The following is an 18,762-nucleotide window of genomic DNA, read 5'->3' on the forward strand; positions in this document are numbered from 1 at the left end:
GAGACAAGTTATCATTAACTTTCCCAGGCTGGAATTGAACTTTGATACTCTTGCATCAGTCTTCTAGGGTGCTGGAATTATTGCTTTGAACTACTGTCGCCACTGGAGCTTTAACTTTTATAAAATCTAAAATTTATTAACAATAATTATTTCTTATAATGACTTTGCTAAAAATAATTTGACTCCTTACCATTTATTTCGAATCACTTTCCCAGTTTCATCATCAATATTCAGTGCAGAAATGTAAGCGTAGAGAATGCCATAGAAAGGTTCAGCTTTTCCTTCACTCTTCAAAGCCTTTACCTTTAACTGCTCAACTGTATAGACATCAACTATTGTATTTACTAAAAATAAAAAGAATATCAGTCTCTTTTATATTCTAAGAACTGTAAAGCATTATATCCAAATAGAAAAGTTATACAGTTCAAATAAGAACATATAAATGGCCTAAGCAACAGAAACATATTATATTTACTATATTAAAACTGATTAAAGGGCTGAAGATGAACTTTGTCAGTAGAGAGCTTGCCAAGTATTCACAAGGTCCTGTTCAATCTCCAGTACCACTAAAACGTAACCAAAAATATCCTGATCATATAAATGGCTTTAAAACCTATATAAGATAAGGAAAAATGAAGTAATGTGATATTAGCCTTTATTAAATAAAAAATTCTGGTCATCAGAGGATATTATTTAAAAGGTGAGAAGAAGAGACACAGAGTAGGGGATGCCAGTAATCCACCAGGGAATAAAGGACTCACCCAAAATACCTGAAGAAATTTATTTTGGTTAATGTTCTAAGAACTAAATGCAACAAAATGACATTTTATGCCACATTCTATGTATGAGTATAGTATTTTTCTGGAGAGAAAATCAGTAGCTCTCATTAGAGTGGCTAGAGGTTATAAGCCCTCAATTTTTTTAAGCCTTCATAATTTTATTTTTTTAAAAATTTTTTTACGATTTTTAAAATTTTATTTTAAAGATAATAAAACCCAACAAAACAAACGGAATAAAGGCAATCAAACAAAGCAATGAAATTGGTACAGAACTTCAAAGCAGGATAATAAGAAATATTATGGCTACCATAATATTTCTTGTTATCTTCACAATAGTTGGACAACTATTCCATCAGACATACCAGAAGCAAAACAAACAAATAGAATAAAAATAAGAACACTGAATAAAGCAAAACAATAAATCAGAACAAAACAAAGCAGAACAATATTGGGTTTCAAAAACAAAATGAAGGAAATTCCCCATATTTGCTACACTGCATACTGTTATCCTCCCAAAAGACGCTCTAAACCACTGGTCCCAGGCCTGCAAAGTCAATCAACCAATACAAGCTTTCAGTTGCTTTTTGTACCTCAGTTGTTATCAACCCAGCCTGTGCTCTGAACCAGCCACTTGCTTACCAGAGGTGTGCATGTGTGCATAGGCACACAGAAGGTGCTTTCTGCCTTCTCTCTTCCTGGACCCCACATGTTTTGTTTGCCAGGCTTACTGGAAGATCTAATTGGCTTCTTCTTATTGATGGGCTCCTTCCAGAGCCAGCATGTCCTCTGCCAATTCACAGGGGCCACTTTCTGGCTTACTCTTCCTGGGCCTCATGTAGCTTGTTTGTGTGACTTACTGGAAGATCTCAAGCCCTCAAAATTTTAAACAAGCTTTGTGTGTATGTGTGGTCCTGGAGATTGAACCCAGGGCCCTCCCACTGAGCTACTTCCCCAACAATTTTTAAAATTTTGAGACAGAGTCTTACTAATTTGCTAAATTGGCCAGCTTAGAATCAAACTTGAGATCTTCCTCCTCAGCCTTCTATAGTACTGAGATCACGGGCATGCATCACCACAACCCACTTTAAACTAGCTTTTTAAAACCAGAAATAGCTGGACATGGTGGTGCATGCCTGTAATCCCAGCACTAAGGAGGCTGAGCCAGGAGGACTGCTGTAAATTGGGCTACACAGCAAGTTCAAGACCAGTTTGAACTACATATCAGGACCCCCATCTCAAAGAAAGGAAGAAAGAAAGAAAAAAGAAAGAAAGAAAGAAAGAAAGAAAGAAAGAAAGAAAGAAAGAAAGAAAGAGAAAGAAAGAAAAGGGGAGAAAAAGGGAGGGAGGGAAGGAAGGAAAGAAAGAAAGCCAAAAATATAGTAGTAACAGAATATTGTATCTTTTACTATATTTATCAAACTTCACAAGCTCAATATTGGCCTTTCTAAAAATCAAACTTAATTTAAATGTTCACTTACGATTTATGGATTCTTTCAAATAACTGGCGTTTTCATCAGTCAGAATATTTGTTTCTTTATTTTCTCTTATAAAATTCAGTAGGATGTTAGCTTCTGGTGTATCTAAATTTAAAAGTGCATAATAAGAAAAAAGAAAACTGATTATTTTAAAAATCATTATGAAGGATCCAAAATTACTGTTAATATTAAAAAGTGATGACATTTGTCATCACTATTTACACAAAATTATTGTGCAACAAAATAGAATATTGCTCAACCATTAATAATGTGACATTGAAGTCTATCAACATGAAGAGATATATCCCAGTTTGTTGTTAGTGAAAAGAGCAGCTTACAAAATTGTGTGGTACAATACCCTTTGAATTGTAAAAATATATGTGTATGCAAAATTATCTGGAAGAATATATGTATATAGAAAACTATGGGTTATCTTTGTATTCCTTTTTAGTTCTTTTATAAATTTTCTGATTTGTTTGCATATGTGTGATTCTGGTGATTTTGGTTCACACATATGCAAACATACTGAGGGCCTTCATACTGAGCTACATTCCCATCTTATTTTTTATTTTGAGACAGGGACTTGCTAAGTTGACCAGGCAGTACTGTTGCCTCAGCCTCTCAAGAAGTACAGGGATGGCCTATTATGGGCAGCTGCATTTTCTAGATTTTATATGTATTTCCTTTGCAATAAAAATATTTTAAAAGGTTATTTTAAAGTCTCGTTCTTCAAGTTTGAGTTTTCTCAGGAATAGTTGGATGGTATGCTAGTAGTCAATAATGGGATTTTGAGCCAGGTGTGGTGGTTCATGCCTACACCAGCACTCTGGGAAGCTAAGGAGGGAGGATGATAAGCTTAAGACCACCCTGGGAAACTTAACAACTTAGTGAGATCCTATGTCAAAATTAAAATACATACTTAAAAATGATAATAATGTAGCATAGTGCAAAGGTCCTGAGTTTAATACTCAGTACTGGGGAGAAAAAAGAATGTGATTTTGGAAAGAGCTTTTCACATTTAACCTCAAGACCTTAGCCTCCAACCTATGATTGTCTAAGTCCTCCATCTCACTTTCCCACTTGAACATTCTACAACCTGTTCTGACAGTGCTTAGACTTCTCTAGTTCCTTTGAGCAGAAATAGGCATTTCTTCTTCTTTCCTTAAATTACACACCAGTCTTATTACTGATCTTTCTCAGAACAAGACTATAAATTCGTTATGGGTAGGTGCTGTGCCTTTTCATCCTCGTATTTCCAATATCCAACACAGTGATGATCCTTCCATCTAACCATCAACTGTCCCAATGTCTTGTCTTGTTTCAACATTTTGCTAATAAAAGGCATTCAGCAGGTACTGATAAATTAATGGGTGAATTAATAAATGTTTTTGAAGCACTAACAGAATTGCTAAACATTACACAGGAGTAGCTGCTGAGTGGGCCATAGTAATCTGACCAGTGAACATTCTTTTGGGAAAGATGCTGGTAGGGAGAACAGGAGGCAGACACTGTTGCAAGGGCCCCTACTGGCAACAGGGTGATCCAAATCATCTGTGGAAAAAAATTTAATTCCCACTGTGGTAAACACTTTCAGGATAGAGAAAGCACAAGGAAAACAACATCCTTGCTAGGGTAAATGTTTAAGCCATTTAGACCTTAACTTCTGCAAGGCAGGTCTATAGCCCAAAAAATTTGAAATAAGACTGATTTAAAGAAGCATACAAATTTACACCCTTATGGGTACCATTATGAGTACTCCCTTTAAATGTGTCTTAACAGAATAGATGCACAAGATCTATTGTACAAGATAGTGACTGTAGTTAACAATGTATTCTATTCTTGAAGACTACTAAAAGACTGCCTGGCAAGTGTGAGGTTGTGAGTTTGATCCCTGGTACCAAAACAAAACAAAAACTACTAAAAGAGATTTTATGCATCCTTGCCACAAAAAAGATAAATATGTGAAATGTTGCATAGGTTGATTAGCTTACTTTAACCATTGTGTATACATAAATATTTAAATAAAAAATTTCAGATGTGCATAGTGATACACACCTGTAATACCAGCACTGGATGAGGATCACCACAAGTTTGAGGCCAGCTTGGGCTACATAGTAAGTTCAAAGCTATCCTGAATTGCTTAGCAAGACCTTGTCTCAAAAAACTAAAAAAATTAAAAATTATTACAGTAAAAGATAAATTGTCATTAATCTCTTTTCACTTTTTCTCCTTTAGTTTTTTTCAGACAGGGTCTTGCTATGAAGTTCATTCTGCCTTGAACTCACCAGGTAGGCCTCAAACTCACAGTGATCCTCCTGCCTCAGCCTTCAAAGTGCCCAGTTTTCCCTTTCACTCTTTATATATTTATCTCATAAATCCATTTTATTTCAAAGAGAAAAAAAATTTTTTTTAAAACAAAATTTGAAAACACATCAGGGGTCTTGCCACTTTATGAAGCAGTTCTACAAGTCTTTTTTGTGTCTTTACAAAGTGTTATTTAAAAAAAAATTATGATGAATACTGCGGCTGAGTGCCATCTAAAGGAAAGGCAGGCTCATAAAAATGTGCATCCTCATCCACCTAATTCACTGAACCTGACATGGTGTTACCTCTGGCTCTTTCACAACTTCAAAATGACCATGAGTGGTAAATGTTTTGAATCAATTTGCGACAAGGCAGTTCCCGCATCCTTTCTCCCCACAGAAAAATCAAACTACCCCAACTCAAAAAGACAAAAAACAGTAACAAAAAAGACAAGGCAGCTATAATGACACAATTAAAGATCCAGAGCTGCTTCAGAAAGTGGCAAGAATGATGGGATAAGTGAGAGGGAGTATTTTGAGGGGAAATAATGATAATATATCTTGAAAAGAACAAGAAATCACCAAGAAGCAAGCCCTCCTTGCTAATCAGCATGATGTGTAGTCCACTGGAGGGAGAGCCAGACCCTAGCCTTTTGCCATGAGTCAGTGCCATTCATGGACTCTGGGGAAAGAGAAGAAGTCACCAAGAAGCAAATCCTCCCTGAAAATCAGCACCATGTGTGGGCCACTTGAGGGACAGCCAGACCCGAGCTTTTTCCTGTGAGTCACAGCCATTTGTGGGCTGTGGGGGAAGAGAACAAGAAGTCACCAAGAAGCAAGCCCTCCCTGTGAATCGACACCATGTGCGAGTTGCTGAGGGGAGAGCCAGATTTCAGCTCCTTCCTGCATACGGGCTGGGAAACAAGAAGAGTCAACCCCCAACCCCCTACCCCACCCTACCTTAAGTGACCAGCTGATCCAGAGAAACAGAAGCTGCAATGATAGCTATTGAGGTGAAATACAATTTAATGCTTGTCGTGTTTAGTGTTTCACTGACTTAGCAGGTCTAAAGCCAGTAGTCTGATCATCTATTCAGAGGATAACAATACGCAATGTAGCATCTATGGGGGATCCCCTTTGGAAGGTGGTAGCCATTGTTAATTTCCTATCATCTTGTTTTGAAGTCCTGTATCATTTTCATTGTTGTGTTAGGTTGGGTTTATTCTGTTTCATTTTATTATATCTGATGGCATGGGCAGCTATTTCAAAGATAACAAGATATACTGTGGTAGCCATTTTGGGTTTACTCGTCTTAGAGTCCTTTATTGCATTCATTTTTTTAAATTAGTTCTATTCTCCTCTGCTTTGTTTGATTTTTACTATGTCTGCACAAATCTCAGCTATTTTGAAAATAAGAGGCATTATGGTAACCATTGTTGATTTCCTGTTGTTTTGAAGTCCTGTGTCACTTACACTGGCCTGTGTTGATTGGATTTACTGTTTTATTTTGGTTTTATTCTCTTTAAAATAAAATTTTAAAAATCATAATGTCTTTTATTGTAATTGTTTTTTTTTTTTTTTGTACCAGGGATCAAACTCACTACCTCGTGCTTACCAAGAAGGTACTATGCTGCTTAGCTATATCCCCAGCCCTATTGTATTTTTAAAATTTTTTACACATTCATTATATTTTTCAGTCATACCTTGTATATAATACAAAATACGTTGAAGACAATATACAATTTTGTCAATTAAAAAACTGAAAGCACCAGACATGGTGGCACATGCCTATAATTCCAGGACTCAGGAGGTTGAGGCAGAAGGATCCCCTGAGTTTGAGGTTAGTCTGAGCTATGTAGTGAACTCAAGACTAGCCTGAACAAACAGTGAGATTCTGTCTCAAAAAACAAACAAAAAATTTGAAAACACTCTGGGAATCTGAGGTAGAAGAATCTCAAGTTTGACCCCCAACTGGGCAACTTAGTGATTTAACAAAACCCTGTCTCAAAATAAAAATATGAAAAAGGCTGAGGATGTAGTTCAATGGTAAGGCCCTAAGTGAAATTCCAGCACATCACCACTCACACACCTACACACACACACACGCACATGCATACACTTCCACAAATATTTTTTTTTTTTTTGTCTTTTTCCTTTTTATCGGTACCGGGGATTGAACTCATGACTGCCTGCTTTCAAGGCAGGCGCTTATGCCGCTGAGCTAAACCCCCAGCCCCCAAATATTTTAAAAAATTTGTCTCCTTAAGAAAGATGTTTGTTGGGCTGGGGATTTAGCTCAGTGGCATAAGCACCTGCCTTGCAAGCAGGCAGTCATGAGTTCGATCCCCAGTACCGATAAAAATGAAAAAGACCAAAAAAAAAAAAAAAAAAAAAAAAAGAAAGATGTTTGTTCCAAAGATGTTAGCATTGCTTAAAATTCTTGGATATTTTTTTTTACCTTGAATCTGTTATCAGAACCACATGTACAATATTCTAGAATATGTCTCATTAACTTAGTCTTGAGTTTTTTGCATGATTAGTACTGTCAAACTTGATTATCTTTTCTAACACACAAATCCAAGTTTTAGAAAATTTCTCAGATCACACATCAGACTTACTCTTTTCTTTTTTTTTTTTTTTTTGTTCCGGGGATTGAACTCACGATCTTGCCAGGCAGATGCTTATGCCGCTGAACTAAATCCACGGCCCAGATTTATTCTTTTTTTTTTTTTTTTTTTCTTTTTCATTTTTACGGGTACCGGGGATCAAACTCATGACTGCCTGCTTGCAAGGCAAGCATTTATGCCGCTGAGCTAAATCCCCAGCCCCTGGCCCAGACTTATTCTTAACAGCAAAGATTTTCTTTCTTCTCCTCTGTCTGTCTGTCTGTCTGTCTGTCTCTCTCTCTCTCTCTCTCTTTTTCTCTTGTCTCTTCTCTTCTCTCATGTGTTTGTGAAACTGGGGTTTCAAACTCAGGGCCTCCTCCCACATTTTAGACAAGAGCTCTACCACTGAGCTACACTCCTAGCCCAGGGCAGTGACTTTCTGTCACTGATATTGCTAAATATAATAATAAATTTAATATTAATAATCTTCATCGTAACCCCATCAAAAAAGGGGAACTTATGAAGCTGTTTAGTCGTAGAGCATTTGCCTTGCATATACAAGGCCTTGGTTTCAATCCTCAGCACCAAAAAATCTTTTAAAACTTGGGAACTGAAGAGTACCATTATTGTCCCAAGTATTGCCATCAGTGTCAATAAAACAGTCTGAGCAATCTTTTCAGCATTAGTCAGATAGATTCTATCACTGGTGCCTTCCAAACCCTAGCCTTCAACAGCAGTCCCCTAAAGTGACAGACACTGTATTGATTACACAGACTCTTCTCTCCCTCCTCTTCCCTTAAGGACTTTGCCTTGGCTACTCCTTCACCCCTACACTAGCTTTTCTTCAGATGTCACCCCCCACATCCCTAAGCATACATAGTGCACTGTTTTCTGGATCCTCCTGACAGTGTTCCTCTTTTCTTCAAAATTCATCATGTATGAATGTATCATCTGTTTTCCTCTTTTAGAATCTGCTTTGTTGTTGGACCCCAGACATCACTCAGTGCACAGTACATACTGAGGACAAGAGTGTCCAGAGGCGAATAAATCAATATGGTGGCATCACTTGCCATAGTACTGCTTTCAAGGAGAGCCAGTGTCATGGGGTAGATATGTAAGATTCAGTGGGCTCAGACAAACCAGAGCTATTACATTCTATCCTATCACAGTTATCTCATATTTTATGTCTTTTTAAAAATCTGATAATGGTTTAGTCAAAAACATAAAATTGCTTTGTAGTTGTCATTGGTGATACTTTGTTATAAACCAATAAAGTAAGTTTATATTTAAAATGATACACTGCTATATTTGTATCTTCTTGAGCTTAAATTATTCCTTTTTGAGGTCTCACTATGGAGCTCAGGTTGCTCTTAAATTTGCAATCCTCTTTTCTCAGCTTCTTGAGTGCTGGGCTATTTCTGGTAATTCTGTACTCCTTGACAGTACTGGGACTATCCCTATATCTGTACTGTGAAGCTCCCTGAGCACATTCACAGGGCTAACCCTCTGACCACTCCAGGTCCAGTTCCCCTGACTCATGCTATAGAGTAAACTATGACTCCGTTAGCAACCACTGTGTGTTTAAGTTATAAACCACTGATCCAATGATATAGTATATGCATATATTTTCCAGTGCCCTAGCAGTAAAAGTCATTTCAATGTGGTGAAACTGAACTTACTTTTTGTTTGTGTATGTGGTACTGGGGATTGAATCCTGGGTCCTGCACTGAGAAATATCCCCAGTCTTTATTTTATTTTTTAAAATTTTGAGACAGGAGTCTTGCTAAGACACTGAGTTGCTCACATTGGTTATTCAACTGCCTCAGCCTCCAGAGTGCTAGGATTATAGGCATGAGCCACCATACCTGGCTTCATTTTGAGTTTTAAATAAGTCATATAAAATGATTTTCCCTGTTCCAATTAAAATTAAATCCAAGCCACATTTTTATTCACAAAGCACTTCAAAAATATTGTAATATATTCATAGTCATTTCCAAATGAATGGAAACCTCAGAAAGATTTTTTTTACCTGGATTAGTTGTAATAATAGTTTTTGAAATTACAGTTGCTGTCATGCAGTTCCGAAATTTGTCAAAATTTATTCTTACATCTGAGGCAAATATTACTGTTTGGAGAAAAAAATTTAAAATTATTACATGGGGACACAAAAAAAGACAAATATTGAGCCTAATTATAAAAGTATGATACCTGTTTCTTGTGGCATCCAGCTCTGTGCAAGTAGAATGAATTCATTATCCCAACTGCATTTGTTTAAAAAGAAGTGACACAAAATAAGTGCACTAACCAAATAATAGTGAGACATTGTTTACCACAAAAGACAAAAAACTCTGCCTCAGTGGCTAAGGTTAACGATCCATGTGGTCAAAGATAGAATTTACAGATATTTGCTTTTACTTTGGTAGCTCACTGAATACTTAACAATGTGCTAAATCATCCATCCAACACACATACACTCAACTCTAACAACTCTCTGCTCCACTAATACTTTATTTTCCCAGATCTTGGACACTTCAGACTAGCTGATATGGAATGACTAAAAGTCTAAAGACTTTAAAGACAACTTTTTGGTCCATTAAATTAGGACTGCCAAAACAGATCAACTACTCAAGGGACTTGATGAGTGGAAGGCAATTGTCCCCAGATCAATCTCCCCAGGTACCCAAACACCAGAAGTCTAACAGCACCCTGTTTTACTGTGAAGTATTTTGGGATGTAACTCCTCACCTTCGCTCCCCCCCCACCCCCACCCAGGGTACTTCAAAGAACTGCAGAAAGTATGGCTTATGCTTTGTACACAGGACATAATGAAACACCATTTGTTATAAAACAGAATGGAAGTGATCACAGTGGAGTTCATCTAAACAATTTTTGGTACTGAGAATTGAATGTATAACCTTGCACTTGCCAGACAGGTGCTGCACCACTAAGCTAAATTTCCAGTCCCATCTAAACAATTTTATATCACTTAAATATTTCATTTTAGGGCCAGACGTGGTGGTGCACACCTGTAATCCCAGCATTCGGGAAGCTGAGGCAGAAGGATCATTGCAAGTTTGAGGCCAGCCTGAGCTACAAAGTGAGTTCAAGGTCAGCCTGAATAGCATAGCAAGACCCTGTCTCAAAAAGACATAAAGAAAGATATCACTTTAAGACGATATCCATAAGAATGTAACTTATATGAGAGGTTTACTTTTTCATGTCTTTTATCTCCTATTATTCTTCTCTTGATATGAAATTTACTGTCTCTTTGATAAAATGAAAATGCTCTTAGTGACAACAGCAGGATATCAGTTTAGAATATATGTAGGTTACCATGTCATTGCAAAAGAAGACTCTGTTTCATCATAGAGTTTAACTTCACACCTCTGGCCTTTTCTTCGGTCTGAAGTTGTAAAGTATTTTGGCTCTCCCACCTTAGAAATACAAGGAAATCATTATTCTTTATCTATATATGTACAGGTCCTTAAATGTTTGCTGATAGAAATATTCAAATATTTACCTCTTACACATAAAATTAGAAATATTAAAATTGCAAGAAATATTAACACATATTTGGCTATTCTAAGAAGCCTTCTGTTTGAATTAGGTATATTCAGCTGAAGTTGTAAACTACACTTGGAAGAGAATACCAAAACATAATCTAAGAGTAAATTACAGTTTAAAGTTCAGACTTTGTGTCTTTTCAATATGCCAGAACAAATGCTACATGTCAGGCCTCCTGAGGGCACCTATGTGGACATTTTGAGGGTGAAGAGTGAACTTAGGGATATAAAGGTTTAGCACAGACTCTGGCATGGAGTTCACACCACTGAATACAACCAGTCTATCTGGGCCTGAGCAACCTAAATATTGATACCTTCTTTGCCTTCATCAAAAGATTAAGGTGTTGAAGACCAAATAAGGGAACATATAAAAAAGCACTTTGACATGCTGTTCCATTGTGTCTACATTACTATGGTAAGAAGATTAAAGTAGAAGTGAACCTGGACCCATTTCTCCTACCAATGGACCCTTGTTTCCAATCAGTGGGCTCTCATATAGGAAAAGCAGATACCTCTGGTAATCTCACAGTAAAAGCCCCTCCTCTAGCCAGTTGCCTGGGTTGGAGTGGGGTTCTTTTTGTCTCTGGATGGCCTGGGGGAAGGGTGAATTGGCTTCTTGTTTCTCTTTCCAGCTCTGAATGGCAGCTCAAATATGATTTTGTTACTCATTTATAGACAAAATGCTACTTCCCCTTTAATGAGAAGTGTTATGCTTTTCTGAGCTCAACTTACTACTTGTCTTAGTAGCAAAAACTACCCAAGTTGGTCCTAACCACTCCATTCCAAATTAGCTGACAAATTAAATTAACTAACAAGGAAACTTCCCTGCTAAGCTCTAGTTGGCTTTGTTGTGGTTTTAACTTACAGATCTCACAGCAGCAAGGACGTTAACAATGCTCCCATCAAGACTGTGTCCATTTGCAACAATGTCGCCCAATGAATAATAATCTCGAGACTCTTTAACAGGTAAATGTATCAAAGAGAGTAACCTGGTGTCCACTTCATAACTGGAACAAACTTTTACCATTGAGTGATTCTCACTGAGCAATAGTTTACAGTTGCTAAATAGCAAAAAACACATTAAAAAGTTAGTATCAAGTGATTTTAATAGAAAAATACTTTCAACTTTACCGACCTATTTAATTTTTATGTTGTTGTAATTTAGGCTATATCAAGAAATTTATGCTTTTACTCCTAGAAACACTGAACAATGTTGTGAAATATTTTTGTCTAAAATGTACTTGTTTTTCATCTCAGTCTTTAATTCTACAAAGAAATAAAATATACTTCCAACTAAGAAATTGTTTTGAGTATCAAGTCATTCCTGAATTCTAGGCATAGTAGCTGCCTGATTTTGTCTAATATTCCTTTAAAAAAAAAAACAGGGTCTCATTTGAGTAGTTTAGGGTGGTCTTGAACTCACTATGTAGCCCAGGCTGGCCTCAATCAAACTCATGGTGATCCTCCTACCTCAGCCTCTGGAGAGCTGTGACTACAGATGAACATCACCACACCCAGCCTTTGTTCAAAACTCAGCTTCAGTCTCTTTTTCTATAAAAATAGGGGTATAATAGCACTTTAAATTGGATATGGTGACATATTCTGGGTAATCCCAGCATTCTAGAGGCCAAGGCAAGTAGTATCACAAGTTCAAGCCCAACCTGAGCAATTTAGCAGCACCCTGTCTAAAAGTTTTAAAAAACTAGGGATAAGCTAGGTGTAGTGGTGCATACCTGTAATCCCAGCATTTGATAGGCTGAGACAAGATGACTGCTGTGAATTTGAGCCTGCGCTACAAAGTGAGTTCAAGATCACCTTGAACTGCATAGTGAAGTCCTGCCTCAAAAAGACAAAACCAACCAAACAAACAAACAAAATTGAGGATATAGCTTGGTGCAAAGAACCTGGATTCAATATCCCCTACCACAAAAAGAACACTCTAAAACTTTAGGGAGTTATAAAAATCCAAGAATTTATTATTTCTCTCTCTCTTACGACCCCTAGGTCAAGGTCAAGGATAGTGTTTTACTTGTTTAAGTTGTGCTGTGAATGGAGTAGACACAATACCATAATACACTTGAATTGAAGTGCTTTTCTCCTTACATGTGATCAGTTCCCAAATTCTTTTGGGGCATCCTTCACAGCAGTGCTTGTTTGTTTGTTTGTTTGTTTGTTTGTTCTTGAGGCTGGTCTTGGACTCCTGAGCTCAATCTTCTGCATCAGCTTTCTGAGTATCTGGGACTACAGGCACATATCATGGTGCCCAGCTTCCACATCTCTCTAACCCAGCCTTGCCATTTTTCTTCCTACTGCTATTGCCATGGTTATCCACCTCATCATTTTTCTTCCAAACTACTGCCTTGGTTTCCTAACTAAGCTTCCCCTACAATCCATCCTCCACATGCAGCCACATTGATCTCCCTAAATCATAAATGTGAAAATACTATTTTTCAGCTCAAAGATCTTCCGTGGCTATCCATCAACAAGAAATGAACTTGGATGACAGGCAATGTTGCCTACAAATGTCTCTGCTTTTCCTGCAAGATTATTTTTCTGTTGGTCCTTGCACTTGGCCTGCATTCCACCTATAAATATGAAATCAACATTTTTGGATGCAAAATAGTTGAACATCAGTAATTTTATATGGCTCAACCTGATATCAACTGAAAATGTCAGGAGGCTTCACATTTATTTCTTCTGCCAGTTCCAAGTTCCAAAGGGAACTTTCTTCCCTTCCTCCTTTCACTCATTCATTTCATATTTATTGAGAAACTGTTATGTGTCAGACCTTAGGCAGGGGAAAACAATGTGAAGATGACATATAAGACCTCTGCTTTCATGAAGCTCACATGTTTGAGGGGAAGTCACAAGAAAAATTAGTCAAGGTGGACTAAGAGAAGAAACAAGATACACTCTTCCTATATGCCAGTGGTGACTATGGACCAGGAGAAAAAACAAGATGTGTCCTTCCCATGAGCCAGTTGATGCTCAGGCTGGGAGACAAGAAGAGCCAAACTTCCCCAAGCAACCGGCTGAGAGGAACAGACTGAGTTGACAGCAACAGAAGTACAAAAACAACTTAATGTTTATATTGTTATATTGACTTTACAGGCCTAAAGCCAGTAGTGTGAGCTTTCAGACTACTATTCAGAGGATAACAATATGCAATATGGCAACTATGATAGATTTCCTTCTCTCTTGTTTTTGAAATCCAATAATGTTCTGTTTAGTTTTATTTCATTTTACTGTATTGTTTTATTCAATGTTTTGTTTTGATTGGTTTCATTCTGTTCTGTTTTGATTATATTATGTATGATAGTATGGGTAGCAATTTTGAAAATAACAAGAGGCATTATGCCAGTAAGCTCCACAAACTATCGGGGCGCTGAAGAGAGAAGCTAGCTCATCCTCCCTGTGAGCTCACTGGCACGTGGGCTGAGAATCAAGAACTCCCACACCCCACCCATAAGCCACTGGTTGTTTCAGAGGTCAGGCCAAGTTGATAGTAATTAAGGTACAAGGACAACTACATGAAATAGGTATTATGGTAGCAATGATTGATTTCCTATTATCCTGTTTTGAAGTCCTGTATCATTTTCACTGTTTTGCTTTGGATGGCTTTATTCTGTTTTATTTTGTTTGGTTTTATTCTCTTTAAAACAAAAACTAGTCAGATAATTGGATTGTGATACTACAAGCATGAGGATTCAAGTCCTAGTGAATAACTAGAAAAACTCTGAAAGACTGAGTAAATGGGAGAATCAAAGAAGCTAACAGTTAAACTGAACGACTGACAATAAGAACCAGCAAGTATTCAGATGGGAAAAAAATGTTCTACCCAAAGGGAATAAAAAGTACAAGAGTTCTTAGTTCAGAATAACTCCAGAATGTTCATGAAAAGGAAAAAAGTTCATTGTGGCTGCTGAGAGATAGGACTGAGAGTCTGGTATAAGACAAGTCAAAAAAGCCGATTGGAGAAGGCATGATGATGCAGGTGTTCATACAGCAGACTGCTGTGCTCACCTAGAGGCCTACAGGTGGCACCTGGTCAGTTGCACCCTCCTCTCCAGAGCTTCTCTTGGTCCAAACTGCCTTGCAGATTATGCTCTCCCCACCAAGATGTTGGAGAGATGGATGAACTACAATTTATAAGTAATTCAGGGCACAAAAGTCAGCTCCTCCCCTCAAGGTATGGCTCCAGGAGCCACTGATACTCCAGAGTTCCCTACTGGTCTCCAGCTGAACCCCTGACCTGCTTTGGTCTGCTTCTTTCCACCCTTCTTCTCATCTAGTCTAGCAGCCTTTTCCTGGGTTCTCCCTCAAGGAACCATTTTCATAAGAAGCATCAAGTTCTGCTTCAAGGGAACCTGACCTAAGATGGTAAGGCATGTGAAGAGAATGAAACCTTGAAATGAAAAAGGGATATGTATCACTTCCAAGACTGAGCTCTTCTCCTCTTCCTCCTCCTCCTTTCAGACAAGGTCTCGCTATTAGGCTAGCTTTGAATTCACTATGTAGCCCAGACAAACTCCTGACAATTCTCCTGCCTCAGTCTCTTGAGTGCCAGGATGCCTAGCTTGAGCCTTTTTTCTAATTATTCAGTTTTAATGTGACTGGAACCAAATTTTTATAAATCTAAGACTGAGAATCAAATATGATGGGCTCTCCATATCTGTGAGTTCTGAATCCAGAAACTCAACCAATCATAGGTCAAAAATATTTAGAAAAAAACAAAAATAGCAGTATAACAATAAAAATAATAGTTATAACAACTATTTTATAGCACTTACATTGTATTAGGTATTATAAGAATACAGGGGGGAATGTATATAGGTTATATGCAAATATTATGTCATTTTATATAATGGACTTAAATATTATGTGGAATTTGTTACTTGTGGGGTTCCTGGAACCAGTCCTCCACACACATTGGGGACAATTATACTAAATACACAGCTACTTTTTCTTGTGACTCTATATCAAAGTAAATTATCTCATAAATCACCTCATGTATCTCAAAATAAATATTAAGAAGAAATTAAACTCCAGATTTTCAAATTGAAGTATAATACCCTTAGTAAGCACTTTGTTAATCTGATCCAAAGTTATTAGTAATGATCCTTCTAACACAAAAGTTATTGGACTTTGTGCTAGACAGGTATTTACCTAGGAGTTGTAGGGCTGAACTTTTCTTCTCTTTCTATTTCTTTTCTTTGGACCAGAGGATTTTCAATTATCACTGAAACAGAGGGCAAAATATGATGTTAAACACAATGGTGAGAGAATTAATCAAAAACAAGTGTGCAAAGCCGGATGTGGTGGCTCATGCCTGTAATCCTAGCACTCAGAAGGCTGAGGCAGGAGGATCGTTGTGAGTTCAAGACCAGCCTAGGCTACAAAGTGAGCTCAAGGCCAGCCTGAACTGATTAGCGAGACCCTGTCTCAAAAAGACAAAAAAAAAAAAAAAAAAGCAAAACTGTGCAAACAATGAATCTAGGAAGATAATTCTATCTTTAAGCTGGTGTCATGAATCTTTCACAGGTACATTGTGTGAGAATTGGTCTCCCGAAGTGCATCAGTTTGATTCCAGATAACTTTTCCAATGCTTTAATGTTTAAGTCTCAACACGTGGCTTATATTAGCAATTTAGTTGCACTCAACATTTTTATTTGCATATAATATTCTCTTCAATAATACTAATTTACTGAGAAGGATGAAGTAGCCTGAGGAGCCGAAAGTACAAGTGCCTGAACAGGAGTGCCTCAAGGGCAGGGAGTGCCTGAGAAACGCTCTGAGGGAATGGAGTGCTGGAAGTGAACAGGTGTTCTAGCCCTGAGAACAAGGGAGAATGGGGCATAAAAAGCAAGCTAGTTAAGCAAAGGGGCACGGTATGACAAGTGTATAAGTAAACGCATTGCAGTGGTTAAGCAGTCTTCCTTCAATTTGGAGAAGGGCTCCACCTGACCCCAGCTTTCTGTCTCTATCTTTATTTTCTTCACCTTCATTGTTCTTCCACCGACTTAGAGAGCTCTCCCAGCCACCAACAATTGACCTCCACTACACACTTACCTTTTGAAACAATAGTGAAGTGTGAAACAGCAATGCAAAAGTGAACAGAATTCATCAATTTCAGCTCTGGCACTTCCTAGCTGTGTGAACTCAACATTTTGGGGTTTCGATTTCTCCGTGGCCTATATTGGATCTTTTTTGCTCTGTTTCATTCGTTCCTTACACAACCATCCCATGACCACCCCTATCTTGCAAATAAGGAAACTATAGTTCAGTGTTTAATAACTTTTCTGAGGTTTTATATCTAGAAAGTAGTAGAGCTAGAATTAGAATTCTTCTGATTAAAAAATCTATACTTTTCTCACTGTACCATGCTAACATTTTATTTATATGTATAATCATCTCAGACTTTAGGCTTTTTAAAATCTCTACTATCTTGATCCTCACCAACATCAACATACATTTTAATACTGAAATATATCTTTATCTTGTTACATAATTGATGTTTTAACATTCATTCAAGGAATGTTTATAACTGTCCTGGGCCCTAGGAAGTTTGTAAAGTTTTCTACCTTCATAGTTCACGTTTCATAACCTTTTTCAATTACAGAGATATTGTACATATCCCTGAAAATAGTACAAAGAAAAATATGATTAGGTACCAAAGAAATGACATGAATAAATGGCTGCTTGACTCTACAGTATTGGAGAAGAGTGATTCATACTCTCTGTTCTTTCCCTAACATAAAGGAGGGCTAGTCTACACATTTTCCTATTTCTGTTTTGTTTAGAGATGTTATCTGGTGATTAAGTTGTGTACTTTATACTGTATATGCTACCTTATCAAATAGTCACAATAACCCAATGGGTTATTGGTTCACATAATGTAAACAAATGTTGGGCTGGAATTCAAATCCAGATCTGTGCTTTCAAAGTCCTTGTTTTTAGTTTTGTTTTGAGAGAAGGTCTCACTATATAGCCCAGGCTGATTTTGAACTCATAGCAATCCTCGTCTCAGTCACTTGAATGCTAGGATTACAGGCATGCACCGCCACATCTGGCTGAAAGTCACCATTTTGTGCTGTCAGAAAGATACTGTTATGAGGTGAAGATGCAAAAATTTTGGTATTTCAACTAAAAGTAAAGTTTCTTAAAGAAAACAAGTATTGTGGAGCATACCTGTAATCCCTGCCCTCTGGGCGACTGTAGGATTGCTAGTTTGAGCCTAGGCTGGGCAACATAGTGACTTAGTGAGACACTGTAAGAAAGAGAGAGAGAGAGAGAGAGAGAGAGAGAGGCTGGGGATATAGTCTAAAGCAAACACTCAATTCCCAAAAAATGTTTTACTATTTTTATGTGTTTGCAATATAGCCTTGACATTTGATTTTTTTCTAATAAGGTTCTGGAGAATTATAAAGTCTGTCTTTGAAAAAGATATAAAGTGTGTCTTCTTTGTGACTCCTTCAGTATAGCTGCCACAAATAGCACAGTAGTAGAAACACTTTAGGGACCAGTGCTAACTTACCACATTCGCCAACCCTAAAGCTGTCAGAAAGTGACTTGATGTAATTTTCGTTGCCCCAGGATGTTGCATTTACAAAACAGGCTGGTGAGTCACGAACGGTGAAACTGAAAGTGTATCTTTCTGATCCAATGTCTAGGAGAAAACCAAAGCTTTTATTTTCTAAATTAAAAGTTTCATTTTGACTTTGAACAAATGGTTACATGTTTAATCAAATGATTTTTTTCAAGACAGAGTCTTGCTATGTAGTTTAGGATAGCCTTGAACTCACTATGTACCCCACCCTAGCTTTAAACTTCTGGGAATTCTCCTGTCTCAGTCTCCCGTGCTGGGATTACAGGAGTGCACCAACACGGTCAACTAAATGATCACTTAATAAGCACTAAAATGGTAAAAATAGTTCAACATCTGGTAGAAAGCATTGTTTTAGGTGTATATTCTTATGAAAGCTTATGAAAGCATAAGTTATGCTTTCATGAGTTTCAAAGTAAGTTGCCAATGCAGT

The 18,762-nt window shown here is 37.4% G+C and overlaps 2 protein-coding genes across 3 annotated transcripts in view; both read right to left on the reverse strand.

Moving 5' to 3' along the window:
• Igfals (insulin like growth factor binding protein acid labile subunit) overlaps positions 1 to 18,762 on the reverse strand; it is a 94,868-nt gene that overhangs the window by 52,473 nt on the left and 23,633 nt on the right. The gene's annotated exons all lie outside the window — the stretch shown is intronic.
• Meiob (meiosis specific with OB-fold) overlaps positions 1 to 18,762 on the reverse strand; it is a 38,336-nt gene that overhangs the window by 12,827 nt on the left and 6,747 nt on the right. Inside the window, exons 4-11 of the mRNA XM_023560873.2 lie at positions 18,261 to 18,392; positions 15,893 to 15,965; positions 11,592 to 11,787; positions 10,497 to 10,597; positions 9,372 to 9,424; positions 9,193 to 9,288; positions 2,258 to 2,359; positions 191 to 344 (exon numbers count right to left, since the gene is read on the reverse strand). Of these exons, the coding sequence (XP_023416641.1) occupies positions 191 to 344; positions 2,258 to 2,359; positions 9,193 to 9,288; positions 9,372 to 9,424; positions 10,497 to 10,597; positions 11,592 to 11,787; positions 15,893 to 15,965; positions 18,261 to 18,392 (907 nt within the window). The remainder of the gene's footprint in view (positions 1 to 190; positions 345 to 2,257; positions 2,360 to 9,192; positions 9,289 to 9,371; positions 9,425 to 10,496; positions 10,598 to 11,591; positions 11,788 to 15,892; positions 15,966 to 18,260; positions 18,393 to 18,762) is intronic.

This window comes from Cavia porcellus, unplaced genomic scaffold (assembly GCF_034190915.1).
Source record: "Cavia porcellus strain 051 isolate PalLab524CR breed Dunkin Hartley unplaced genomic scaffold, mCavPor4.1 scaffold_16, whole genome shotgun sequence".
Classification (NCBI taxonomy): domain Eukaryota; kingdom Metazoa; phylum Chordata; class Mammalia; order Rodentia; family Caviidae; genus Cavia; species Cavia porcellus.